General features: G+C 47.1%; 2 protein-coding genes across 3 annotated transcripts in view; one reads left to right on the top strand and one right to left on the bottom strand.

Annotated features, from left to right (window-relative positions):
* Nucleotides 1-17,248, top strand: part of BCL2L13 (BCL2 like 13) — a 44,919-nt gene extending 27,671 nt beyond the window's left edge. The window contains exon 7 of the mRNA XM_042795282.1: nucleotides 9,861-17,248. Within this exon, the coding sequence (XP_042651216.1) occupies nucleotides 9,861-10,673 (813 nt within the window). The 3' untranslated portion in view covers nucleotides 10,674-17,248. The remainder of the gene's footprint in view (nucleotides 1-9,860) is intronic.
* A 288-nt stretch (nucleotides 17,249-17,536) lies between these two features.
* On the bottom strand, nucleotides 17,537-26,380 carry BID (BH3 interacting domain death agonist). Of its 2 annotated transcripts, none has more exons than XM_032986055.2 (6): nucleotides 26,268-26,380; nucleotides 24,621-24,689; nucleotides 23,120-23,318; nucleotides 21,692-21,837; nucleotides 19,764-19,967; nucleotides 17,537-18,545 (listed from the first exon to the last, which is right to left on the bottom strand). In XM_032986055.2, the coding sequence occupies exons 2-6, from the start codon at nucleotides 24,627-24,629 to the stop codon at nucleotides 18,534-18,536; spliced, it is 570 nt and encodes a 189-aa protein (XP_032841946.1). In that variant the 5' UTR covers nucleotides 24,630-24,689; nucleotides 26,268-26,380; the 3' UTR covers nucleotides 17,537-18,533. The 2 variants fall into 2 exon arrangements, with proteins under 2 accessions (XP_032841946.1, XP_032841945.1); XM_032986054.2 differs by having other exon boundaries at nucleotides 24,621-24,699; nucleotides 26,268-26,375.
* Nucleotides 26,381-26,703: the final 323 nt, after the last annotated feature.

The following is a 26,703-nucleotide window of genomic DNA, read 5'->3' as shown; positions in this document are numbered from 1 at the left end:
GGTACAGCAAACAAGCCAGAGCTATTTTTGAAACAGCAGAAGAGGCGAGGAAAGAGGCAAGGTGATGAAAATCCTTTCCAGCCAAATTAACGTAGCTGTGCTAACACTTTGTGAGTTGCTTTGGGGATGGGAATGGGGACCCACTGCGCTTGTGGCTTTATGTGAAGGAAAGGAATATATGGGTTTATTGTTTGTTTGTTTGTTTGTTTTTTTCCTGTAAGGAAAATGTTCATTTTTACTGACTGTCATGCTGCTTGGTTTGTTCTGAGTCTGTGGGATGTTGTTCTGGGGATGGCAGTGCTGGGAATGGGGCGTGGGGTAAAGGTGGGAAAGTTTGTGTTTCTGAGAAGGACTGGGGAAGAGCCACCTGGCAGGCTGTTAGCCATCACGAAAGTGTTTTGCATTTTTTAAGATAAGCATCTGCCACAGGGGCTCTGTGTGCCAGATCAAGTTGTCAGTAATACTTTGCTAGAGCCATAAGGGCAATGTATAAACCTGGAAGTCTCCAGTGAATTGTGTTGCTGTAACAGTAAGAGGTTCCATCTTTGTATTATTGCTGTCTTTCCTACAGCTGCTGAGAGCTTGCTTAAAACTGAGGAGAAACCAGAACAGCCTGTCTGGTTTTCTGTGCATCAGGAGCAGAGGAGAGGTTCACAGGAGTCAGCTTTTCATGTGCAGACCTGAAAAATTCTGTAGTGTCTCTGGTGCTGTGTCTTCCCTTGGCACCATGTAATTTGGAATCTTCCTCAGTTTTAGGATTGAAGTCAACCTTTGCCAGTAGGGAAGTACCCAGTCGAAGGTAAGGGGTCAGCTGAGCCCTCTCTATACCCCACTGTGGATCTGTGGAGTCAGAATTTTAGAGAGCTGTGTCATCCAGTGGGACCACTTGCTGCGTCATGCTCTGCAGCTGCGATGTGGCTGGAAGAGCTCCTGAGGTTCTGCATGTGTGCAGGACTTCACGTTGTTTTGTGGACTCGGAAGGCTTGTATGTCCAGCAAAGCATCTGACTGAGGATGGTGGACAACAGTTAACTAGAAGTGAAATTGCTAGCTTAGAGGAATAAAGGTTGATAAATTGGATACCTATGCAGTAGATTTCAAGAAATCAGTGTGGCTTGTGAGGAGTGGGAAATTTGAGATACTAGAGGTAGAGCCTCTGAGATGAGAAGTTGCTTTTTGATTTTTTTATTCCAGTCCTGCAGAGATATGGTGATGAGATAATGTGTTGAAACAATGAGTGTTCCCCTCCCATTCTTCCTTCAGGCACTAAAATTGTATTCAGCTAACTTTTCATGGTAGGGTGGGACTGGGATGTAATGGTTGGTTGGTTGGTGAGAGAATGGCTGGCATAATTTTACGTTCAAGTGCATACAATATTTTGATACTATGATTCTGGCTGTTGTGTAAGCTGATCCCTTTCCCCTTGGTCTGTTTTACTGCTTTAGGGTGAAAGTCTTTCAAGCAGGAATGTCTGCAGTGCACTGCGTACTGTGTTTGGATGCAGCTGGCAACATAAATGTGAATTAAGACATAAAATGATTACTCCATCTAGTTTACAATCTCTTAGATTTGCAGGTAGATGCAATATGAGTTTGGGTAACTGTAGGAAAGCAAGGTAATCTTGCTTTCTTCTGGATAGCCTCCCTCTTTCCCTCATTGCAGTGACACGTTCAGCTGCAGCTCTTTAAGTTTTAGTATGATCTTTCTTTTGGAGCAAAAAGCATGTTTGGCATTCCAGCTTCTCTAAATAGACACATGTGGGAACACACATTTCTTTCTCCTGACTCTCTGTTTTGAACTCAAATGGTCACACTAAGATGTTGTTTCCTTATCTTGAACCATCACAAACGAATTCCCAGCCTGATTTTAGCAGCAGCTTTGTTCTTCTCTTTCCCAAAAGCTCAACAAACTGATATGCAGTGTACATGCTCTGCCCTCCCCCTTTCCTCCTCTGCCCTCCCTTCTCCTTCTCTCCCCTCCCTTCCCTCCTCCTACTTCCCCTCCCTTTTTGCTCTGTCTGACTTCTCCACGGCTGAACGGTGCTGCATCAGAATCAATTCTTGGTCTCCTGGAAAAGTGCACAGTAAGGCCAGTCAGTTGGTAAGGATTTTTTTTCCTCTTCCTTTCCTATCCTTCCTCCCAAATAATTTATTTCTTCTTGAGCTCCACGGATCTTGTTTTCCATGGTTAGATTTCATCTATGTTGAAATAGTCTGGGAACATCTATAAGGAGGAAAAAGTATAAGATTATTTGGAGGCTAGCTGCTTTTTTTTTTTTTCTCAGATTCACAGTGCATGCAATCGGTGTTTATTGGTATTCAGTTAATAACCTTTCTTCTCTCAGTAAGAGGCTGGTATTTGTATTTGTGACCTGTAGCTGAAATTGTCTCTGCCTTCCCAGGGTTCTTGTCTCATGATGTTCAGATCTGGATTTGAATTTAACTAGTTACTTGCCCATGCTGGAGAGAGTAAAAGTAAATTTGCTTGGAATCAGCGTTGTGTTTACAGTTTCATATCTCAGCCTTAGAAAAGCTGTTGTCTGTTGTCAGTGTTTCATCTTGGTCTTTTCTGCCGTTTTTGATGTTTTATTTGCTGCTGGTGATGGAATAATCTATGTACTAGAGTCTGTTAACAATCTGGAGGAGAAAAAGAGTAAAGAGACACTTGTCATCCTAGGGAACCGAGGCGGTCAGTTTGCGCTACTGGAGATTAAAATCTCCTTCTGCAGCAGTCCAGGTGTCTGCCTTGAGAATGACAATGCAGAAACAGAGAGAGGTTATCCACTGGAGGAGAGATAAATTTAATATGGTAGAGATGCATGAAAGGGCAATCTAATTAGAGGAGTCCTAGAAAGGAGTTTTCCTTTCAAAATAATTATACTTGATGCTTTTATCATGGACCACAGCAGTGAAACATCCACTTCTATTTCTGTGTAGCTTCTCCAGTACAGTAATAGATTCTTTAATTTTTAGGCACTGTGGCTGAAGGAGAAAGAACTTAAATGGTCAAAAGCAACTAGAACTCCTTTCTCTTTTGCCTTCCAACAACCTCAGATCAGTCAGAAGAATGAGTCTCTAAATAATTGAATTTATTTAAATTTAAACTGCTAAGACTGAAGCCTTCAAGGGTGTTGCTTTGGTGCTGACTCTCTGCAGGTAGTAGAGGTTATGTTGGAGGGCAGGGGAAGGAATAGCATCATTTCTGCTGGCTGTTCTAGCCAAAGCATTCTTTGAAGGGGATGAGAGCAGCAGCTGCAACATTGGTGTGCTTTGATTTAATTCACATGACTTTTTTTCCTTTTTTTTTTTTTCCTTTTTTTTCCTCTTACTAAAAAGTACAGTCCTATTTGTGGACTCTGCTCTGTTTTTCTTGGCTCCACCTATCTTGACAGCTTCACAAAGATGAATACTACAATAAATGCCTGAGGGCTTTCTGTTACTTTTTTTTAAGTAATGTACTGTTCTAGATCTCGGCGTTGTCAGCTGCCCCTTTGATAATCCATTTCCCTGAAGGATTAGCAGGGTAAGGCTGTCAGGTCTGACTTCGAGGAGGATCTGAAGAGCAGGGCATAGTGGGGCTGCGGGTGGAGGCACAGAGCAGATGGAATTGCAGCCGGTTGGGTGCGGGTGGGAGTGGAGCTGTCCAGACCCCAGCAGCCGTCCCATGGATGCAGCCGTCGCCTCCTCAGCCCTCGGCCCCGCCAGCACTTCACCAGTACGTGGCTGCTCCTCTGCCACAGCTGGAAATCATGCAGCAAGGGCATTCCCAGCTCTGGGGAAGATTGTTGTTATGGGAAATTTGCTTATTTTCCCAGAGGGAGATCTCTTGGGATCCTTGGATACAGACCAGTTCATCACTCCTCGCCTTTTGTTTTTCAGACACTAGATTTTAAGCACAAATGCATTTATGGGTTCCTAGTACTCATGTTGTTGCTGTGAGGCTGGTTGTGCAAGCAAAATAATGGCTGAACCTCCTTTTTCTCTGTTACAGCTTATGTTACAAGATAAAGTCGGTCAGTACTCTTGCCTAAGACACTTCGTAGCTGTGTTGAGTGTTTTGAATTTTTTATCACTGTAAAGATTGCTCTCCTGGAACACTTGCATTCTGTCAGCATTTTGTCCTGTACCTCAAGGCACTCTTTCCCTTGGGATTTTATGTGGGCCTGTTTAGTTTTGGGAGGAGGGGAGGGAAGTTTGGGGAACATAGATATTTTTTCCCTCAAGGCGGCACTCCTCTCTGACCTGTATACAGGATTTTTGCTTCTACTGGACAAAATAAAGATCTGGGGTGTATGAGTGGCTTGCTGGGCTGTATAACTTTTCGGGGAGCTTTTTAGTGTCTTTGGAGATGAGTTTTGTAGGAGTTGCCTATCCGCATCATTCATTTAATGAACAGGCTTAACTGTAACCTGCCTGTTTATATTTCTTTAAGAACTGAACCAGAGAGACCAGTCAGGCTTTTCAGAACACTTAAAACCAAACCAAAAACCCTAGAAAAATACACACAGCATCCACAGCAATTAGACACAGTCAATTTGCATGTGTCTGGTGGTCTGAGCGTACAGGGCAGGGCTTTCAGAGTCTTCTCTGAGATGCAGTAAATGCTCTGTTGGACACCTTAATAGTGATCTCTGTACATTCATTATCTAATAATACCTCCATTACAGATTCAGTGTGTGGTACTATTCCTACTATTTTTATAGGAAAAAGAGTTACTTTTATCTTTGAAGCATTCAGAATTTTGATTTGGATATCTGTTTCCACTAGAAGCATCTTTACATAAACCAGGCTGAAATAATTATTCTGGTAAATAAGGGTGGGTTCTTTCTTATGTGTAGTTAAAGTTTTTGCTGTTTAGCAAAAGTAACTACTATAGTTAGTAAATCAGCTTGTTTGTATACAGTTAAAAACAGATCTATTAGAAAACTATGAAAAATAGTATAGTCATCATGAGAGTCAGTTTCCAAGTCTTTTTTTTTTTTTTTTTTTTTTTTGTGGTTATCTTTGCTGTCTTTAAATCATAATTGAAACTTGACAGGTGTTTTTAAGTAGCAATTTCCTACCATACCTTAAAGGTTTGTAGTGTTCTGAATTCACTGCTGAAACTGATTTTCAGCAAAGTTCAGATTACTGACACTGGCAGGACTACAGCTGAATCCAGACTGATGGGTTCTACTTATTAGAGGAGCTTTCAAATATTTTTTTATTATTTTGTTAGCAGTTTAAAGTTGTCTGCTGTAGCTCACCCAGTAGCATAACGGCTATAGCCTGTCCTGAGGGCTAGTCTAGCACATTTGTTAAAAGTGCCTTCTGTCACATGTAGAAGTCTTGTGGGAAATTTCTACAAGTCAAACCCTATAAGTTAAAGACCGTGATCGACTTCTGGAGCTCCTTTCTGAGGTCTGCAATGCCACCTTGACAGAATTAAGTTGCTGGTCTCCTCGAGACTGCCTCACATGCTGTGGACCATCCCTGTTGTGTTCTAGCTAAGAAGGGAACTATCCACTTCTCCTTCTCATCATAACTTGTGCCAACTCTTCCCTCAAGTGGCGGTGGTGGGGATCAGGAGTGGCAGGATGCTGCAGTGAGGCAATTACTCTTGCTTCTTTAGACATACCTGACTTGGTTCTGTGTACTGGATGAGGAAAACCATTCAAGTTTGCAAGTCTCCCATCCCAAATTCGAAAAAGAGGGACTCTGGTCTGGTCTAGAGCAGTAGACTATCCGTTTACGTTAAAAAAATCGGATAAAGAAATGCTTACATACATTCCTTATTTACAGTTAAATCTAAAGAGTATGGCTTATGTAAGGCCTCAGGTTATTAAAAATCCTTCCACATGTTCCATCCTGTCCTGAATTAATCTCTATGGGAGCTTTGCTTCTGGGTCACATCTGTAGATGAAACAAGAGAATTGTCCTAAATGTCATTAAGTTTTTATTGCAGCTGCTTTAAAAGAAGAAAAAAACCAACAAACTCAAACAACAAAAAAGTGCAAACCTCGACCAAATCAGCACAAAATTCTAGCTTTATCCTCTTGTCTTTCTGAATCAACTCTTAATTCAGCTCAATATTAAACATGTATCATAAATAATGCCTATTGCTGTCTGGCTTTTCAGTTAAAACTTCATAAGCTTTTAATGAAAAAGTACTGAAATTACCCATTAATACTCAGTGTGTTAGCTTTCCCCCACGTTTCCCAACCTTGAGCAATCTGTCTTTTCAAGCTTGGAGAGTTCTGTCCCCGAGACACTGACACGGAAGTTAAAGTGTCTGTAAAGACAGAAAGGAATCAGCCAGGCTTTATAAGGTTCTGATTTATAGGGAGCCAGCGACTGATAAGTCTTTTGAGGTCAATCCAGTCTGTGCAGCGTGAGAAAATGAACAAGAAAATGGTTGAGTGTCTTAGGCCCCCCACTTCTGCTGAGGGCAGGATTGGTCTGTAATGTTGGTGCATCTATTAATGAAGTACTTAAAGTGTAGAGGATTGATAGTGTTCCCCATATTACTATCCCATTTCCTTGCCTTGTGCAAAGCAGTTTATCCTGCACATTACCCTCAACATATGCCCAGATCTTACCTGTATTTTGTGAGAAGCTTATCTCGAGACAGAGTGCTCAGCAAAGCACGTGGCCTTTAAAAAACACCCTGATATGTGGGAATAACTAGAATAACTAATGTCTGATCCTTGTATGTTTGTGTTGCATCCCCATCTGTTTGTTAACCTGCTTAGGATCTAGCATTACATCGTACTGAGGTAAGATATTCTTGCTGGGTCTGGGCAGCTACTGGTCCACATGTAGTGTACTTTGTCTCTATTACTTGTTCATTTTTATCATGGTCAAATCATCTGGGCGTTCCAGCAAAAGAACCACCTCGATTTTTCCCTTTGAGAGGAAAGGGAAAAGTTAGAGTGGTGGATCAGGAATGGAGCAGAAGCAGGGGCTGGAGGAGTACATATAGAGGAGCATCAGGATGGCTGAAATTTCACAGCAGCCTCTGCACCCCACTGAGCACCAGTGGCTCCCTCCTCCCTGCCCTGGGCTGCCGAGTCACTGCTCAGGGGCGCTTGGCTTTTGCCACTGAGCGATATACGACTTCAGGGGAATTTAGGCTGTCTGAGTACAGCCCTAGTTGGTGCTTTTTTTTAGTTTATTACTGAAAAGAAGCTTGCTACGATCGCCAGAGCTCACAGGCCTGTAGAAGCGTAGTGTGGTTTTGTGGTATTTTTTCATATGCTTCATGTTCAGCCAGTGCACTTCCAGTGATATGTTAAGAGCTGTTACCAGTCATATGTGTCCCTGTGCTTTTTGTAGCATCAGATTAGAGATGTAGTCTGGTTTGTTGGGATGTGCTGCGGGTGAGAAGTAAATTGAGTCTGATTTGTGGAAGGGTAGAGTTGAGCAGAGAGGATAGTTTAGAGGTTCATGAGATTCCAGGTTTTACCCCTAGTTATTTTGTTGCTTAATTGCTGTTTTTCTGAGTCTGTATCGCCTGTGGGACTAAAAAAATTGCTATGATCATAGGTGTCTGTTAGTAGCTTACATTACAGTGAGAATATTCCCTGCTTCATCAACATTCAGAGAAAATTCTGATGATCAGAGGAGCAAATGCACGATCTCAGAGTGTTTGGGCAGCGAGCACAGGGCGGTGGGAGTTAACCACAGTGACTGACCCTGCTGTGCTGCTCTCGGGTGTCTGCTGGAACAGGACAGGCCGGCGCTGGCTGTGGAGTCCTGTCCTCACACGCTGCGCAGCAGCCCTGGCCCACGCTGCTCAGTACTTGCTCTCTTTGGACCCAGTAACCCCTGCTTTTACTTAAGCATCTTGGCTTTTCTTTTCCATTGCCCTTACTTTGCCATGCTGGTTGCTTCCTCCTAGGGTTGTAGAGCTCTATTTTGTTTTAATGGCCGGAGCTGCATTTAAAAAAAAAATTAATTCTTCTAGTGAAACGTGACTTTCAAGAGGGTACTGGAGTTTTGACTCCTCAGTCACTGCTCGCAGAACAGAACTTGTTTTGGATTTGTTGGCATGTGTGTGGTATCTGAACATTTTCACAAATGTAATGCTGTATTATTTCCTTCTGAATCAAGACTTTGTGAAGAATCTCTAGGTGCTTGGTGAATGGCTTGGTCGCTTTTAACCTTCCCCTGAGGAATGCTGTGTACCATTTCTCTTCAGAGTTCCTGAGCATGTCACTGAGCTGGATGATGCTTCCCATATCCAAGCAATTTAAAGACATCTATGCAAAGAAATTCCTTTTGATGTGTTCTGTGAGATTCCTTTACTTGTGCACAAATATCTTCCAAAACTCCCTGGGCTGCGAAGATGAGCTTTAGATCCTGCCCCTGCCAAAATACCTTACGAAATCTTGATGTTCCTAGTGCTGCCCTGTACTACTCCACCATTGTACAGAAGTCTCCAGGAGTGGTTCCACCAAGTTTTGCAAAATGGCAAGGTGTTCGGGGGAAGCGGGTGGAGAACCCCGACTCCCATGCTCGACTCAGGCTCCACTGACCCCTTTTCACAAAGTTTATCGATACAGGAAGAGTTTCCACTGTGAAAGATTAAAGTGTTAACGCCCATAAGTTGTGCAGATCTCTCCAGTCCCAGTTCAGTGCTTTTGCCAGGCGTCCACTCGTGCTTCATTTGCTCTCGCTGCAGTCACTGCCAGTGACCAGCAGCGTCTGTGCTGTCTCTCCTGTGCCTGCCAGCTTGCTTTGTGGGTTGTTTTTTGTGTGCGGAGGTCCTTCCCCCTGCTAGGGGAGTGAGGAATTGCAGCGTGCCCGGTGGCTCTGTAGACAGTGCACCCGTGTTTGTGGAGAGGCTGAGCATCCTGTGCTTCCTTGAGAGAAAAGTGCGTTGCTGCTGGCCCAGAGCTAAAGCTCTGCGAGTATGCCTACTCAGAGATAGAAACCGTTGACTTGTAGGCCCTGAACTCCTTGCATAGTAGGAACTAAGGGGTAACGGGGAGTTACAAAAGCTGAGGTGCGTTTTCCTTCTGCTCTCTAAGCAGGGCACTGGTATCGATTCGGCTCTTTTGGCATCAGTGTGAGCAGGTGCAGCTCCTGGCCCTGCTCCACCCACAGTCACACTTGAGCGTCTCAGTGGGCGAAACCGAACACCCATCAGGATTAAAAACAACTCAGCAAAATAAAGAATGTGTTTTCAACTCGGATCAGTTCCTGAGTGTTGTGGTTTAAGCCCAGAGAGCATCAGAGCACCACACAGCCGCTTGCTCACTTCTTCCCCTTCAGGAATGGGGAGGAGGAAACAAAAGACTCTGGAATTGAGACGAGGACAGGGAGGGGTGACTCACCAGTTGTGGTCACAGGCAAAAGACAGACTCCACTGGGGAAGGAAAGGAGCATCAATTTAATTTGAACACCACCACCAACACTTAATTTACCAATCAAAGTAGGACAGTGAGAAATACAACCATGTCTTAAAAACGCCTTCCCCCAACCCCTCCCTACAGAGCATTTGCACAAAATGGAAAGGAGAGGGGTAATCAGCTGGGCTCGTGCACTTGTTGTGTTTCTTTTTTCTTTGCTTGGTTTCAGACTTTGGTATCTTGTTCTCTGGTTAATAGTGCCCACACGGTACGTTCTGGTGATGCACGTCAGGGAAAGGAGGAGCTCCCGGCAAAGCTCTTACGCAGTTCCATCCTCTGGAAATGCCAGCTGGCCCAGCTGGGTTTTGTAATCTCTTCCACAATGTAGGTCAGACAGCTGCTGCTCTTGCAGAAGCCCTCTCATCTTTCTTCCAGCCCCACCATGTTTCCAGGTGTCCTGTTCCTTCCCGTACAGGGGAGGTAATGCTGGAGCCATCGCTCACATGTTGTGTCCTCCTTTTCCTTCGTAGGGGACGGTCTTTACTTTGGAATCAGAAGAGGAAGAGTACCCCGGGCTCATTGCGGAGGACAGTAATGACATCTACATCCTGACCAGTGACAACTCGGGACAGGTGAGCCCCCCGGAGTCCCCCACGGTGACCACGTCGTGGCAGTCGGAGAGCTTGCCCGTCTCCCTGTCTGCGAGCCAGAGCTGGCACACAGAGAGCCTGCCGGTCTCCCTGGGCCCCGAGTCCTGGCAGCAAGTAGCCATGGATCCTGAAGAAGTCAAAAGCCTGGACAGCAACGGAGGGGCTGAAGAGAGGAGTGAAAACAACTCTTCCAACTCAGATATTGTTCACGTGGAGAAGGAAGAGATACCGGAGGGGATTGAGGAAGCAGCGGTGTCAGCTGTCGCTGCAGAGACCATGCAGGCAGCGCTTCCAGAAACCCCTGCTTCTTTACAGGAAATAAAACCCCAAGCTGAAGTTGCTGCTGTTGAAAAAGCACATCCCTCCACGCTTCTGCGTACGAAACAGGAAGAAAAGGGAAAAGTGGCTGAAGAGCATGTTGAACCTGAAATCCCCATATTAAGTAAACCTGTCCCAAAGCTAGCCCCATCAGAAGAAAAGGCTGCACCAGAACCTGAGAAAATACTGCTTCCAGGGGAAAAAAAAGTGGGGAAAGAGGGCCGTTTGGAAGAAATAGAAGAGAAATCCTCGGCTGCAGAGGAGAAGCCTATCTTATTGCCGGAAGGGAAATCTATATTGCTGTACGGTGGGGCTGCTGCGGTAGCTATATTAGCTGTAGCAGTTGGCGTAGCGCTGGCGCTTAGAAAAAAGTAATGGAGCTCTCTTGAGGAGGAGGGGGGAGAGAGCAGAGAGCACGATCCAATTTTTGTAGTTGTATAACCTAAAGGTTAAGCTGCCTGCTGTTTAATTGGACATTTTAGTAACTTAATGGTGGTGGGATGAGGTTGTTCAATAAGCCTCCAGCTATGGACAATCATGTTTTTAGTAGAATTGGGGCGGGGACTGGTTTTTCGTGATTAAAGTACAGGGGTATTTTTAAAAAAAAAAAAAAAAAAAAATTCTGCAAATTTAAGAACTTAAGTGCAGGTGCTGAAGAAAGGGGTGCTCGTACTCTAGGAACTGGAACAGAGAATCCCCAGGGGAAGGGAAGAGCCAGCTGCTGCCAACCCCTGGAGTTTTGGGCTTCTCAGACCGACCGCTATCGCAGCTGCGCTGTCTTGTCACTTCCCGTCGCGCCCCCGAGCCCTCCCTAACCACCATCAGCCAACCTGAGTCCTGTAGCGAGAGGCTGGTCTCCCTTCTGTCTCGGCTTCCTCTCAGGTACAGCACTGCTCCTCCTAACCTCGCAGGTTCCTCCTAAGCCCCAGTGGGAGAGTGCTTATTCTTACCTCTTCGCTCACACCGGTTTTGGCCCCTAACATTTACTGGAGCCCCACCCCGTAAAGATGCTGCCTCTCTATAGCTGTATTATCTCTGAGCATCCTGGTGTTCCTGGGGGAGAGGTGCAGGACGATGCTTCGGCTGCCGGGGAGGCTGGGAGGGACACTGCTATCTGCTGGGTTGAGAATCCACTCGCTCCGCTCCTGCCCGGCCCACTCCACTGCCACCCCCGAGTTACTGGAGGTGCAGAATTCACGCTGGTCGCGGTGCCGTGCTGATCAGTGCCCTGACACCCGGGCGTGTTCAGCAAAGATACGGCACCGCTACGCTGAAGCGAGGCCGGTGCCTCCTGTGCAGTTCAGGGGCTAACCGCTGTGCTGTCCCGTGTCACGCTGCGGTCTGAATCGTCTTTCCCAAGTTAAGCACAGAGTGTATTTAGTCCTAACTTGGTCTTGGCTGTGATGGAATCCCAGATACGGAAAGCGATGGATTCTAGTAACTGAGCAAAACAGCATTAAACATCTCCTCGATCTGCCCGTTCCTGACCTGCCCCAGAATGTTGTTCAGTGCAATTTCTTTTGCGACTCTGAATCTGTAATTAGCTAAACTTACAAGTTCACAAATGATGAGGAAGTTTCTTTGGGGGGGGAAAAAAAAAAAAAAAAAAAAAAAAAAGCACACCCACACCCTCTTCGTGCAGTCACAACACTTCAAACATGTGTGGAGAGAAACCTTCACAGTATGGCCACAGGCACTAGTCATGTCGGAGCCAACTGCCCGTGTTCCTCGTTCAGTGCGCGCTCGTGTCTGCCCTTGTCCGTACAGCAGCTCTGTGGGCAAGGCCCCGGGCTCTCCAGGCAAAGCTGCTGATGCATCTCTGAGGGTTCGTGCTGGCCCTGTGGCTTGGGCCAGATGGAGAGAGGGGAAAGGGAGCTCAGGATAATGTAAAAATTGAACTGTGAGCTTACGGGAAGCTTACTCTTTGTAAAGCACAAAGACAAGGTACTTTATTTCTAAATAATCTTATCCAGAGTACATCTCCTGGTCTGAGAATGAAGAGATTCTAGCACATTCTCTATTTTAGGATATTCTTGCTACATTTTCCTATCCCACCCATATCCCAGGATGCTGGGAAGTCAGTAAGAACCTGGCAGATTCTGAGGAATGTTTTTTTGTTTAAGCTTTTATGAGAGTGGACTTTCTAGGAAACTTCTTGGATTCTGAACTACATGTGTGAAGTTGAACACTAAGAGGAAGGAAGGATTGTCGCGTGTGCACGGCTGCTGTGGACTGAACTCGGGAGCTCTGGAGTTTTGGACTTCACCGTTGATCACCGATTGCTCTTTTTCCATGTACAAAAGGTAGCAGGTTGGCCTTAACAGAAAAAGAAGCCCTTTACTAAGTTACAGAATGGAATTGACATTTTTTTGCCATTTCCCAGTGCCCTGCTGGTCCTCCCATTGCTGTGCTGCGTGCCCAGAACGGGTCACGGGGATCTCCTCCCGCCATGGACTCTCCAGCGTCTGCCTTCCCACCCCTGCAGCCCCCTCTCCGGGCCCCTCGCGTGGAGAGGAAAGGTGGCTTCATGCTGCTTTTGTCACGGACACGCACGAATGTTTACAGTTTTGCTTTGTTTTCACCTGTGGCAACAGCATTTATCAACAAGTGACAGTCTGCGAGGGCACCTGGTTGTTGCTGCGTGGCGAGGGCTGCTTTGCTGCCCGGTAAGTCGGGGTAGGCCTGTCCCTCTCCTGCTGCTTCGCTGATCGGTGGCTTCGGTTTCCTCGCCGGGCACCTTCTCTGTGGGAGAAGGGCTGTTCTTAACCCGACCCGTGGCCTCTCCTTCCCGAAGATGATGCACCTCCCTGTGGGACACCCCCCCATGTGTAGCCACACCGCGGGTTACACAGAAGTACCCACGTGCACCCTGGAGCAGATTTGATGGATTTTGTGGACTCTCTGGATAACTTTACAAACTGGGGGGGCGGGGTGGGGCTGGTGTTACTTCGGCTCTTCTCAGTACATGGCTGTATCAGTAGTAGTGTTGGAGGTGGGTACAGGACAGACGAGAAGAATAAATCCATGCCGGCTAGGGAATAAGCCCCTAGCTTGTTGGCATAAGGACCCCAGTGGGATGTTAAAAAACCCCTGACTTCTTCCACACACAGCAGTGAGAAGAAGGTGGCAGCAGTAGTAAGGAAGATAAATTGCTTTGTTTTCGTGGTGGGGTGAAAGCCTCAAGTACCTATCTTATCTGGTGCGTTGCTGCATTTAATGGAGCATCAGCTACGCTGCGTGCTTTGGTTGCTTGGTCCTTTCTTTATGTTCTTCTCATTTTAGGGTCTTATAGATTTGGCGAGTCAGCAAGAATTTGTACCTCTTCTCCCCCACCCTACTGACCACGCATTTATAATGTCTGTCGTATGCATCCCTTTTGTCTGGGAACACTCCATTAGCTGAAAAGGTTGGTTATGGACGGCAATTCTACTGAATTGGGAATCCTGTGGTCAGAGCTGGGACAGGCCCTGTGGCAGTCACCACGAGGCGGGTAAGCTCAGGTGACAGCATTCTTACGGACTCGAGTGCCAGGCTCCTTGCTCTATTACAGGTGTGAATTAGAAAATGGAAGGGTTTGGGTCTTCCCGCCCCCCGCCATCCTCAAGTACATTAAAGTAATCCTAAACTGCAGGGTCTAATTACCCCGAACTGTGTGATGCAACCTCTCCGTAGTGGAGCTCTTGCAGCTGGCAGAGGAAAGGCAGTAGCTATATACTTACAAAAGGGCATATAGAATTACTCTCACTTGTGTTGCTTATCCCCTTCCCAAAAGTGCCTCAATATCTGTCCTCGAGTGGCCTGTACCTTAATAAAATATCTACCTTAGACCCATTCTTTCTTCACTTTATCCTTGTCTGCAGCACACCCTAACGCTGAGATGCTATAACAGCAGAGGACTGGATCTACAAGGAACTGCAGTGGGTAGCATGCTAAATAAGGAGCTGTCAAGGAAAAGGCTTTCAAGATAAGGTGCAATTTAAAAATTCGGTTGTACTTAACTCTAAGCTCTGCTCACGTGGGTGTTGTGGCTGGGAGCTGGGCCAGGCCTTTCTTCAGCAACCGCTCCTGGAACAACAGGCTGGGAGCAAAGGCAGAAACCCAGAATCCCTCTGTCGCGCAAAAGCCCAAACCACAGCCACAGAGCCGCGTCCCTGCCTCTTGCAGCCGGGCGCCGGGAGGGCCCGGGGGTCTCCTGCCTCCCGCGCCCCCCAAACCTCCGAAGCTGGAGGCTGTGGGGCTGGCGTTGGCACAGCAGGGCCGAGCTGCTCGGCTGGGGCAGAACAGGGATATTACTGGGGCACACACAGCAAAGCAGCTTGAAAATTTAAGGTTTTTGGTTCTCATCGGGCTAGGTGGACACTGAGTAGGGGTTTGCAGGGTGATAATTTGGCTGCTGAAAAATCCGGAAAATAACTTAGATCTAAAATACTAGATCTGGCCCAATGAAACAAGCCAGAGCCAAGGAAGCAGCATTTCTGCAGCCTTCTGTCCATTGGGAGGGGAATCGGCAAGCGGCTGCCGGCTCCAGGTGCTCCCCAGTCTGAACAGAAGCACCACATGGAGCCGGACGGTGCAGCGGCCTCAAAGATGATCAGGGGACTGGGAAGCCTGCCACGTGGGGAAAGGCTGAGAGAATTGGGTTTGTTCAGCCTTGAAAAGAGAAGCTCAGGGGAGACCTTTTCACCATGTTCCAGTATTTGAAGGGTGGCTACAAAGATGATGGAGACTCCCTTTTTGCAAGGAGTGACATGGAAAAGACAAGGGGGAAAGGGTGCAAGTTATTCCTGGGGAGATTCCGATAGGACACAAGAATTTTTCCCAATGAGCACAATCAGCCGCTGGAATAATCTCCAAAGGGAAGTGGTGGATCCCCAACACTGGACACTTTCAAGATTGAGCTGAGCAGGGTGCGGGGCCATCTTGTCTAGTGTGTGATTTTGCCAGAAAGGTTGGACCACATAATCCTCAAGGTCCCTTCTACCCCGCTATTCTGCAAGTCTGGGATTTCACAGTCTCTATTCAGTATTGCACCTGGTTTTGGACACCAGTTTAACTTCTGGCTTGAGGTGAAGTGCCTGTTGTGGTGGTTGCAGTTGGTTGTTTCTTTCCTAACCTGCCTTCCAGAGAGCAGATCAACTACTACAAGACTCCATCCTTGCTGTTTGTGAGGGCTTGATTTTCATCCTGGCTGGGGGCTGTGCTCAGGCTGTAGTGCTGAGTGCTCTTGCCTCAGGCAAGTTCTGGTGCCAGAATCCAGTTTCCTTCCTTTTCATGTAGCTCTGACCACAGCTAGACTCACGCTTCGCTTTCTAATGGTCACAAATGAAAAATTTCATTAGTATTAACCAAGCAAGGTTCTGAAGCTTAGCCTTTTTTTATTTTAATAGTTGTAGTAGGCAAAATAATTTAATAAACCTTCCCTACATTTAATTTCAGCTACAGCAGTATGGGAGTACTAGCAAAGCCCTAGTGAGGTAGATCCTGCTATTTTGGCAAAAAACTAGAAGCGCTTCTAGCAACATCTTCTCTCCTTCACTGAACCGGAGCAAGCCCGTGCTACAGAATTTGAGTCCGATTGCTAGCTGCTTCTGTTGTGAAATGGGGGTGGGGGGGGGGTGAACACAGCCCCAGCTGCCATGCCCAGGTCTTCAGTAGAGTATCTCAATCCAGGCTTTGAAAGTCAGCTCAGCAGTGTCTCTGCTCCAACAGGAGTAATGTCTACTCCAGGAGGCTACACACCGGGAGAAAGCGTTTCCCAGTGAAACACGGAGAGGGGAGGTGCGTTATCTCCTGTACCTAGTGACGGCAGAACCTGGGCGTGACTTCGATTTGGCTTGGTCTGCTTAAGTTCAGCACTAGGAAGGTTACGAGAAGAGTATTGCTCTGACTCCATGTATGTATCAGTGCTTCACAGTGCACGCTCTGTATTGCCACTAGGGAAAAAAAAAAAAAAAAAAAAAAAGGAGGTATGCTGTGTGTAAGATTTAAGCCACCAGTGCTTGTCTCCCTTAGAGCCAAGGCACTGCCTGCGGGGCGCAGGGCTCGCTCCAGGCTGCAGCCCTGGGTTGTGGCTGCTGAGGTGAACACTCCTGCCTGGGGCAGGGGGCTGGGGCCCAAGAACTGCACCAGCCAGGGAGGGGGCAGCTGGGGTGGTACCAGTACAGCCCAGGGAGCAGCACCACGACAGCACTCAACTCCACCTCCTTAAGTTAAGTAACTGTTGCTTTCTTTCCCTACTTAGAGCTGACCCTCTCTCGGTCTCTGAGGTAGGCTGATTTGCTTCCTCCAAGCTAGAGGTCTATGGTCATGCTGTAGAAGTGGGGGAGCTACAGTTAGCTTCCAGTGGAAGCTGCTTTTGATCTCCCTGCAGTATCTGCAGGGGAGGGAAGGAACACTGTTGTTTTGGACAGAACAAGCTGCAGAGGATGCATCTCACTGCGATACCTTTAGGGGGTCTGTCATAAGCTTTTATTGAAGTGTAAAGCTAAAACCCACTCAGACCAAAAAAATGCCATTTGATTTGTGAAGTAGCAAAGACTAATGGGACTGACTCCGAAGTATGGTGTTAAGGGTTATCTTCTGCTAGAGCTTCTGCTGGGTGTAAGCAGGTAGTGACAGACTGGCAGGCTTTTCAGATTCTGTTCTCAAGAGGCCTGCCTGGGGGAAGAGACCCTGACTGGTTCTCAAGTCACCCATTACCCAAGGAACTGGTCATATTGTTCCTTTTAATATGCAAGTGCAGCCCTCTTGGGGAAAACTGTCTAAAGCTTCTTGTGCCATTTGGTTAATAAAAGTGTTTCCACCTTTAAAACAAAGTTCTTTCCAGCTTCATTGTTCTATCTTCAGTTGAAGTGAAGGGGTATGTACGTTTTTTCCCCTCTGCTAACGGGACACTGCTGTAAGACCATGCCCCCAGGTTGCACTTTAATAAATGGTACAGTTTTCAAAAACTATGTGTAGACTCCTTCTGTGCTTTCTCTCTTCCCACCCTGCCCCTTTCTAGTACAGGCACCAAAATTAAAAAAAAAAAAAAAAAAACACCAACAACAAAAAAGGTGGTTTTACTTACGCAAGATTTCCTTATGCAAGGCACAAGGCCAGGACCACAATGTCTCTTTTGCTGCCAGCTGCATCATAAGCAGTAGTAAATTAGAGGAATGCCATGAGTACTTGCACAAAAAACTGGCAACACCAAAAAAAAAAAATCCAGGTGGAAATAGAAAATCTTAAGAGCTATATTGCTATGAGAACTGACAATTTTATTTAAGTTAAAAAACCCACAAAATACTTACAGCATTTCAAAATTTGAGGCAGCTGGATCACAGGTGAAGCCTTTGCCACCTTGTGTGTGATTAAATCACAGGTTTATGTCAAAAAACCTGAGTCCAAGTTTGTTGACCCTGAGAAGTGACTTGCAATACACTCGTAAGAGATTCCAGGTATTCTTCCTGATCCAAGGCTGATACCTTCTTTCTCTCTATAGCAAGATATTCTAAAGCCAAACACTTTTCCTCAAGCACATCCAGGTTGCATCCCCTGAATGAATTTGCCCTGTGTGTAATCCTTGTCCTTTTCTTTACAGTTTCTCATGCAGTTTTTTTTTTTCAAGCAAGCATGAGTTTATGGCAATTGATACTGAAGCATCTTTACTTCAGCCTTCCCTGGCCGAACACCCCTATCTCCTTTGGGGTTACTCCCTCTTGCTGCCAGCTCCCCTCTTAAAACAGACCTGATTTCCCCATTCCTTGGTGATCTGTGCTGATCAACCTCCCATTCTACAGCCCAAGGGCTTCCTGGGAACAATTAACACTCAGCTTGGCTCAGCTGCAGCACCAGGACAGGGCTGGGAAGAGAATTAACTAAAGCAAAATGCTACAACTGATTAGGAAAAAACCCACTGAGGGCAGTTTCTGTGCCTACAGCATTTCCTCAAGGCACAAGCCACGGTCTGCACAGTCTTGCTACTACTAAGATTAAAAAACCCCACAAAAACACCAAAAAACTACTGTAAAATGAGAGAGGGCAAGCACTACTCCTTACAGGCAACTGGCAGAGCCAGCACGCAGCTCGCACTACCATCATTGCTGGGCTAGTCTACAAAAGCCTATCTATGAAGCTCTGCCTTCCTCTTCAGAGCTGTATTTCAGAAGTGAAGAGCAGAAAATGATTTGCATACATCAAGAAAAGTAAAAAGTCCTTGGGAATCCTCCTTCTCCACACAGCAGGCTGGAGAGCTCACTCACGCAGCTAGAGGGAGAGAAACAGAACCAGCATTTAGGGCAGAAGAGCCATCCCCCCAGGGCAAGCCCTGTGCCCGCCCTCACCGCGCTAAGGGCAGGGAGGGAGCTGGCACCAGAATTCCCAGGGAATTGGGGTGGAACAGCCCCTGGTGCCCAGCGCTATCCCCCCTCCTCACGCCACTGCCACTGCCCTGGGGCGGGGGGGCAACCAGCCGGCCCCTGCCCGCCCCGGCTGTGCCAGCGCTCAGCACAGCGGCGCCAGGCCCCAGCCCTCACGCTCACCCCCGCCACGTTCCTGTGACGCTCGGTGCCCCCGAGCTAAGCCCAGTGACCCCGGAGGAGACGCCGTGTCTTGCTGCCTGGCAGAGAACCGGGGTGCAGGGTGTGCTGGGCCTTGCCAGCGCTGTCTGTGCCAGGCTGTAGTGCAGGGGGGGCCCCCCCCCCGGGCCTGCAGCACCCCGCTACGGTCACTGCTGTTCCACAGGGTGAGGATCACAGCCCCAGCTGCTCTCAAATCTCATTCTTAAGAAACAGAGGCGGGGTGTGTGTGTGTCCACCCATATTCTCCTCCTTTCCCCCCAACACGTTAATTACTGAAGCTGGGGCCAGGGCCCTTCACCTCTACCCTGGCTTAACTGCCAGCTGTTTAGTGCCCCCCCACGCTGCAGCTCCAGCAGAGAGCAAGAACAGAGCTGCCATTTCCCATTTGACCACTTCTCATTGTTCATCCCCTGGTGCTGTTTCGCAGGGGCAATTCCTTTCCCCTTTCAGTTCTGCCAAGCTCTGGGGAGCCCAGGAAGGCTGGAGCAGATACCTCAGGCCCAAGACATTTGGGAAATACAGCTATCAGAACTCGGGGCAGGCTTTCCTTTCCCAAAGGCATGATTAACCCAAGTCTTATCAGCAGAGCTCCCTGAAGAGACTGCAGGGAAAAGAGGGGCAATCACATTTTTTTCTCTGCCCTACAGAATAAATGCACTCTTCAATGGCTGCTGAGGGGGGCAAGCAGAAGCTGTGACATGCCCCCCGCTTCAAGCCTCCCTCACTTCCCACCAGCCTTCAGAGCTCTGCAGGGACTGGCATTCCCTTCTTGCCAAACCCCCAGAGCACTACAGGGAAACCAGCAGCCCCCAGGCAGCTGGGAGCCAGGCCACCCCTCCAGGAATAACCCAGGCCAGCTAAGAGGCTGGTCATGACTCTCACCGAGATGTCTGGCAGCACTCACCATTCTGACAATGTAGTTGTGGAGCTGCTGGCTGATGTAGTTCACAGTGGTCCTGAAGACACGCTGTAGAAGGGAGGGCATTGTATTGGCAATTTTTTTAGTTAAGACCATTGCTAGCACCAACATGGCCTTCTCCTGTTCCATGTCTGAAGGGATGGCTCGTGCAAGCCCCTCCACGGCCTCTGACATGCGCCGGGTTATCTCCTGTATGAAAGGAAGAGAGGGATCTCAGTGCAACAGCTCACGGAGAAAGGGGTCTCAGCACAGCCTGCCAGCACCCTGTTAGAACAGCACTGCCACAACTGCTGTGCTTGTTCTAACACCCCAGAGGATGCTGCTCCCCCTCCTCCAGGCACAGCCGCCTGCCTGTTACACACCCTGGATTGCAACAAGGATGACTATCTCTGAGCTCAGCAGCTCACCCAAGACAAAAGGAAACAGAGACAAAACACATACCGCTGAAAAATTTAGATAGCAACCTACACACTCGGGGTGCAACAGCTCCCCTCCTCCCCAGGGTTTGCACCTAGCCTGCCATGTCCTGAAATGGCACAGGAATCCTGGGGCTCCCAGGAAAGGGCAATCCACCTTAAACACAGCGAAGATCAGGGGTACAAGCTTAGGTGGGGACTGGCAAGAAGGCAAAGCGAGTCTCACAGAAAGAAGGGAGGAGCTAGAGAAGATGTCCAAGCATGGAACAAACACTGACTTGCTCCCAAGATCAGTTTCCCAAGAGGGATGATGTGCATATGCACACAGTAAGCTACACACTACTAATGTGAAAAAGCAAGGTCTACCTAGTCAGAAGTTAAGTTTGTCTCAGCCTTACTGAAGACTGAAATGGTAGGCACTAAATTTGAAGGCCTGAAACTTAACTGGGTGGAGAACAAGACCACAGGCATGGGCAATGGTCAGACTTTGCTGGAAACAGTCTGTGTAAGGTGATAAACTCCAGTAGAAAACCCACACACCACAAAACAAAACCAAAAAAGATTATTTGAAGTCATTAAATGCTGCATTTTCATCAAGACAGCAAGAAGGTGGGTCCTCAATTCAAAGACAGCATTAGTTTGTAGAACATAGGAAACTTCATCATGGGCAGAGAAGGCCAAACAAGCCAGAAAGTCACAGTTACCTTAAAGATGCCAAAAAGGCTCTGTGGCAACAAATTGTGGCTCTTGATCCAGATGTGGATCCAATACTTACAAAGAGAAAAAGGGATGTCTAACACAAGGGACCTCAATCTCTACTTCCCTTGCACAGCCATGAGGCACATCAGAAGCTGGGCCAAGGACATCACGTGTATTGGTGGGAGAGCAACTGCATCAAAAAGGTGGAGACGCCACCTCAGTAGGTTACCCACCCAGGCCAAAACCCACTGCTACTCCCAACACTGACAGACTATAAGCTAAGCAGTTATGGAACTAGAAAAGGGTCTCACTACTTGCTGTGTCTCCAGTGTTCAGTAACAAGCACAGGTCAAGCTTCTGGCATAAACTGCTCAAGTTTTATCCACATGACAAGCAGCAGACACACAGGACTCGGCACCAAAGTCCAAAGATCTTAAGGACAAATACTAAGCCTTAACCAGACAGTTGCTTTCCAAAGATAAGCCATTGGGCCAAAAAATGAGGACAAAATGCCTCTCAAAGTCAGTCCTCCTCCACAGCTACCTCAATTTTGCCATTTGCAGAAAGGAGATGAGCCCAAGGAACCAGAATTTGCATGGAAACAGCTGCCACAGGACGCAGCATCACCTATAACAAGCCTTCAAAGGTAAGTGTTTGGACTGAACTTTAAGGTTGCAATAGTTCAATCATCAAACTAGCAAAGCTACAGAAGTTGCAAAATTACTGCTTCAAAGTCACAGCAGGAAAGATGCACAAGATTTAAAAGGGGAACTGCTAGTCAGGTTGCTTTTCACTCACCTCTCCAGACAGATTCTCATTCAGAAACTGCTGCACTAGATCATTTACTACTCTTGCTTTGATTTCTTTATCAAACTGGTCTCCAATCTCAGCAAGCTGAGCAGCAATGATCCGGACAACTTCTTCATTTACCTCAGGGTCAAACACTGCCAACACATACAGCAGGATTTAGTTCACAGGCTGCAGTCAAGACCAGTATTGGTGCAGGTAAGCTGACCCATAGCATTTTGCCCATCTCCTTCCCACCCCCAAATCACAGTGCATTCCTGACAGCTGTACACACTACAACTCCCATGTATACACTTGACTCATTTATCAAAGACTGTGTGCGTACAGTTTTTTTTTTTAATCTGTAGTTTAGGTAAAGTGCAGCCTCACCCTGCCCCAAAAAAACACTACTGGGGAGCTTAGAACATCTCGGGACAGGACAGCTACAGCCAACACCCTGCCTAGAGAGGGGAAGTAAGAAAGTGTACATGATTTTTTTCAAGTGATTAGTGTCAGGACCTGTCTCAAGCACCATCTAAAATACGTCACATAGAATAGTTTGAGTTAGAAGGGACTTTTTAAAGGTCATCTAAGGGTTTCCTGCAATGAGCAGGGGGACAACTTCAACTAGATCAAGTTGTTCAGAGACCCACTGAACCTGACTTCAAATATTCCTTGGAATGGGGCATCTACCACCTCTGGGCAACCTGTTCCAGTGTTTCACCATCCTCACTGTAAAAAAATTTCTTCCTTCTATCTAGTCTGTATCTACCCTCCTTTAGTTTAAAACCATCACCCCTTGTCCTACGACCTTTTGGCAAAGCTTCCCATGGTCACTTGGGGCAGAAGACCTATGCAGATTTGTATGAGGAAGGGCTATTTACTGCAGCTATTCCTCTTCACCCTGCTTAGGCTGAGGTCAATGTGCCAGCTGACACATCCTAGGCAAAGGGCAATAACCATCCTGCAGATGGCTAGTGAAGCAGGAACAGCACCAGAAACTGAGGAGAAGCTTCTATCACATCAGTAGAACAGAAAGGGATTCATCCAGTACCAGGACAAGAGTTGTTCCAAAAATCCTAGCTTAAGTACTGACACTGCCTGAGGAACAGCATGAGGCCTAACTTAACTGCTTAATATCACACTCCTTGAGGACAGCAATCACTAGTACCAGCTTTGTGGCCCTCCTCTGACATGCTGCAGACAAAACCCCAGGCTGACGGGTGGTTCAGAAATCCATGGGGAGATAAAGTGCTAAGCACTAGCTCTCTTATCCCAAGCATTAAACTCACAACCAACACCACCACCAACAGCCACAGTGAAGTTTCTCAATGGAGAAAATGTTACTTCTCTAAAACAGACCAGCAGCAAAGATGGGAAAATGGGAAAGAGAAACACCACCTTCAGAGAGGCAGGTACTATGGAGAAAAGAGCACTTACCTGGCTCGCCATTCTGCATGTGGCCACTCCGGTTGCCATCAGTTTGAAGTTCCACCTCATCATCGTAGCAGTAGCTGCCTTTCAAAGACACAATCCCCTGGCTTTGCAGGGAATGCAGTTGTGCTCTGAACTTACAGTCAGAGGATACATCCAGGAAGGTGTACAGCAGGGCACACTCCATCTGGACAGATCCATTGATCTGAAACATAAGAAAACCACTGTTAAGCCCATGCCTAGAAAAAGCCCCACTCAAAAGGTCTACATGTGTGTTGTTTTCCAACCCTGAACACATTTCTCTGGCCTCTTTTGGACATCCTGAATAGCATTAGCCAGGGAGTCTACAAGACTTCAGCAAATGCACGCTGACCCCTGGATGTGCACCCACACAGAACTGTCTGATTGTGAATGACAGATGACTGCTCTTACAAACCAGTGGTGGATGTGCCAGCTCACCTTCTCCTCACATTTCCAGCTATGGCAATGACAGAAACCCTGATCACAGCTTCTCTTTCAGAAACAGATGTGTACTCAGCACAAACCACCCACTTCCCCCTACCCAGACAACTGTATTTGGAAGTGCTTTACCCCTGTATTTGAGAATTGGGCATTCTACTTCCTGTGCATAATGAAGCCAGCAGCTCCCCATTCAAATGTAATCATAGCATAGCAGTAACAAGGTGGGAAACAGAGATAACTACACAAGCCTGCAAAAAACCCCAAGGCTCACATTCTCCTCTGTCGTCAAAGGGATCTTGATTAGCTCCATAATAGACTTGTTCAGCTCCCTGTGGAGAGTCAAGCCACTGCTCACAAGAACAGTGACAGTGAGATGGCAGATCATTGGTGTCTAGCATCATCTACACTGGCACATTCACCCACAGTAAACAGGCACATGCTGCCTCTACAGCCATGAACCCTGCAGCCATCAAGCAAGGTGGCACAGAGCACCCAAATTAGTTAGGCTGAGGAGGTCCCTGAGGCAGCCAGACTGACCTGAGCAAGAGGTCCCACTGGAACATGGGGCCTCCTAACTAAGGCATCTGTAGAAAACCAGGAGACTGTCCAGTAGTTTTAGTTAAGCAGCTGAGAGAGCAAGATGTTGTGTAAGTACATAAATAAAGTGTTTAATATTGCACAAAACAATGCAATAAGTTGATCACAGTGGTGTGTCTATTAATTTGATTTATTAGTTTCAGTAGTTTGTAGCTTTATCAGTAAACATTGTAGTCTCTTAAATAGCTACACCTCCAGCCTGCAGTTTAAAGGGGAAATGTCACACTGCAAGGTAACAAGGAAGCAGCATGCAAACTAAATGGTTCCATCCACTTGTCTGTGTTCAGAGCAGTGTCAGGGCCCCTCAGGGCCCCTTCAGGAATTCTGGGGAAGATGAGAACACAAAACAGCACTTTTTGAGACTTATCTTCAAGGTATCTCGGAAAAAGTGCACAAGAGAATCACCGGTCACTGTGAACCATCGAGTTCAGTCACATTTGAATCTAACCTGTTCCATGATGGATTTGGAGATAGAGCAGCTCCTGTCACCCACTGCTTCAGACCAGAAGTCCTTGTCCTGCAAAAGACTAAGGGAGAAATTTTAAGAATTTCCCAAAAAACCACATCTTGCAGCAGTGCTCGTGGGTCTGGCCATGTCTCACAGAAAATGATCTTTCTAGTGATGCATATCCATATTTCTGGAGAGGGCTGATCATTAGGCACTGACTATCATAAAAAAAGGCTGAGAAAGCCACAACTATCCCAGCAAGAAGGGCCCTGTTCACCCGAATCAGGAGCACAGAACACCTTCCTGCCACAGACGTGTGGAAGACAGTGGAGTGACATAACCTATAAAGTGGGCTTTAAAGCCAAGAGGTGGTGCTGGGGAAGGGAGGGACAACCCTTTGTAGTGCCAGAGGCTGGAACAGAAAGCAGCGCTATCACAGAGGAGAACTAGAGCACCTACTGAGCAGGTGAGCTGCTTGGGTGTGTGTGTACAGCAGCATATTCTGAAGTGAAACACTCAGCTGACATTGCTACACATCTGCAGGACTTCAAGTGCGCCTCCCCCTGTGTATACTCAGGCTTATTTCAATACTTTCCCAACAAATACCTACAGATGGGGAAGGCTGGACCAAGTGCCATCACAGGCTTCTAGTTACATGAGCACAAGTCCGCTAAGCCTCCAGGGAGGCCTGCTAGGAAGAAGGGAGAAAACAGGACCCAGGTCACAAGCTCCTCTGCCCCCACGATGCGTGCTCAGGGCTGACAACCCTCAGTGTCTCATGGCTGGGCAGTGCTGAGGGGAAGAGGCATGCAGAGGGGCACAGAGCATGGTGGAGAGGGTGGCCTCCCTCACTCCCCAAGACAGAGGAGCTGGTAAGAGCACAGTGCTCCCTTCTCATCCAGCCAGGCGTAACTGATAGGTGGGTCAGACCAGCAGAGCAGCCAGTCACATCGTGTAAGGGAAATCCCAGAGCAAGAAAGGTGTGAGAACAGCACAGCAAGTGCCAATAACACAAGACCACCTAGCAAATGCCAAGGCAGGGAAGACTGGAATCCTGCTTGTGAACCTTGCGTTTGCTGCCTTAGATGCAACAGTCCCACAGCTGCACAGAAGTCTCTGGTACAAGCTGGCTTCGACTTGATGAGCAGGGCTGGCTGAAATTAGGCACTACCTTCCCACCAGGCCTTCTTCACCCAGGGCAATAACCTGGCTGCTCTACCGGTACCATCTGACTGAAAACAGGGTGAAAGCACCAAGGAGCCCAGATGGCCTGCTAACCATCAAAGACCTGGGCTAGTGATAAATGATCCTATTTCATTTAAAACACAGTTGTGAGGGGTTCTTACAATAACTAAGTGTGCTGGTGGAAAAGAGGGAGGAAGCAAAAGCAGAAACCAATTCAAACTCTAAAGGAAATCACAGTAATAATTTCAAGAGACCATGAATTTTGCAACCTTTCAAAGGTTCTTAGGAGTCCAAGACCAAAACACTTCTAACACACAATAGACCACAGGCTGTCTCTTAACCATTGAGCTTTTTCTTCATGTAGTTGTTCCATCAAACTAATAGCTTCCTAAAACACATGCTTAGCCTTTGCTGCTTTGAATTTGCCTCTGTTCCATTCAAATCCCTACTCTTGTTACTCACCTCTACCGTAGAGTGTGTCTGTTAGGGAGAATACAGTCCTCTGGCTTCTCCTCTGGGACCTGACAGGGCTCTGAAATAGGTCAGGGTGACCCTTTTCCTGGGCTTGACTTTGCTGGAGGAAAGACAGATAATTCAGGTTGGAGAATTTGAGACAGAATCCCTGAGATTAAGAAGAAAGTGGGGATTTAGCATTAAGTATGTGGCAGGACCTTGGCTTTGTGCAAACTCCTCAGGAGGTATCTACATCAGCCTGTAAGCTAGACAAATCCCCAACATGCATGTATTTTGTTTTTATATATAACACTTATTTTCAATTCAAAGTAACTCAGCCCAAACTCAAGGTGTTCATGTTACAACTAGTAAACAGTGGATGTCCTCTGATACCAGCTCCTGGCGAGTTAAATGCCACTTCCTGAACCATCATGGCTTAGACCAC

Source organism: Tyto alba, unplaced genomic scaffold (genome assembly GCF_018691265.1).
Source record: "Tyto alba isolate M040663 unplaced genomic scaffold, T.alba_DEE_v4.0 Super-Scaffold_21, whole genome shotgun sequence".
NCBI lineage: Eukaryota > Metazoa > Chordata > Aves > Strigiformes > Tytonidae > Tyto > Tyto alba.
The sequence above is the reverse complement of the archived record's forward strand: the minus strand, read 5'-3'. Positions and strand labels throughout refer to the sequence as shown.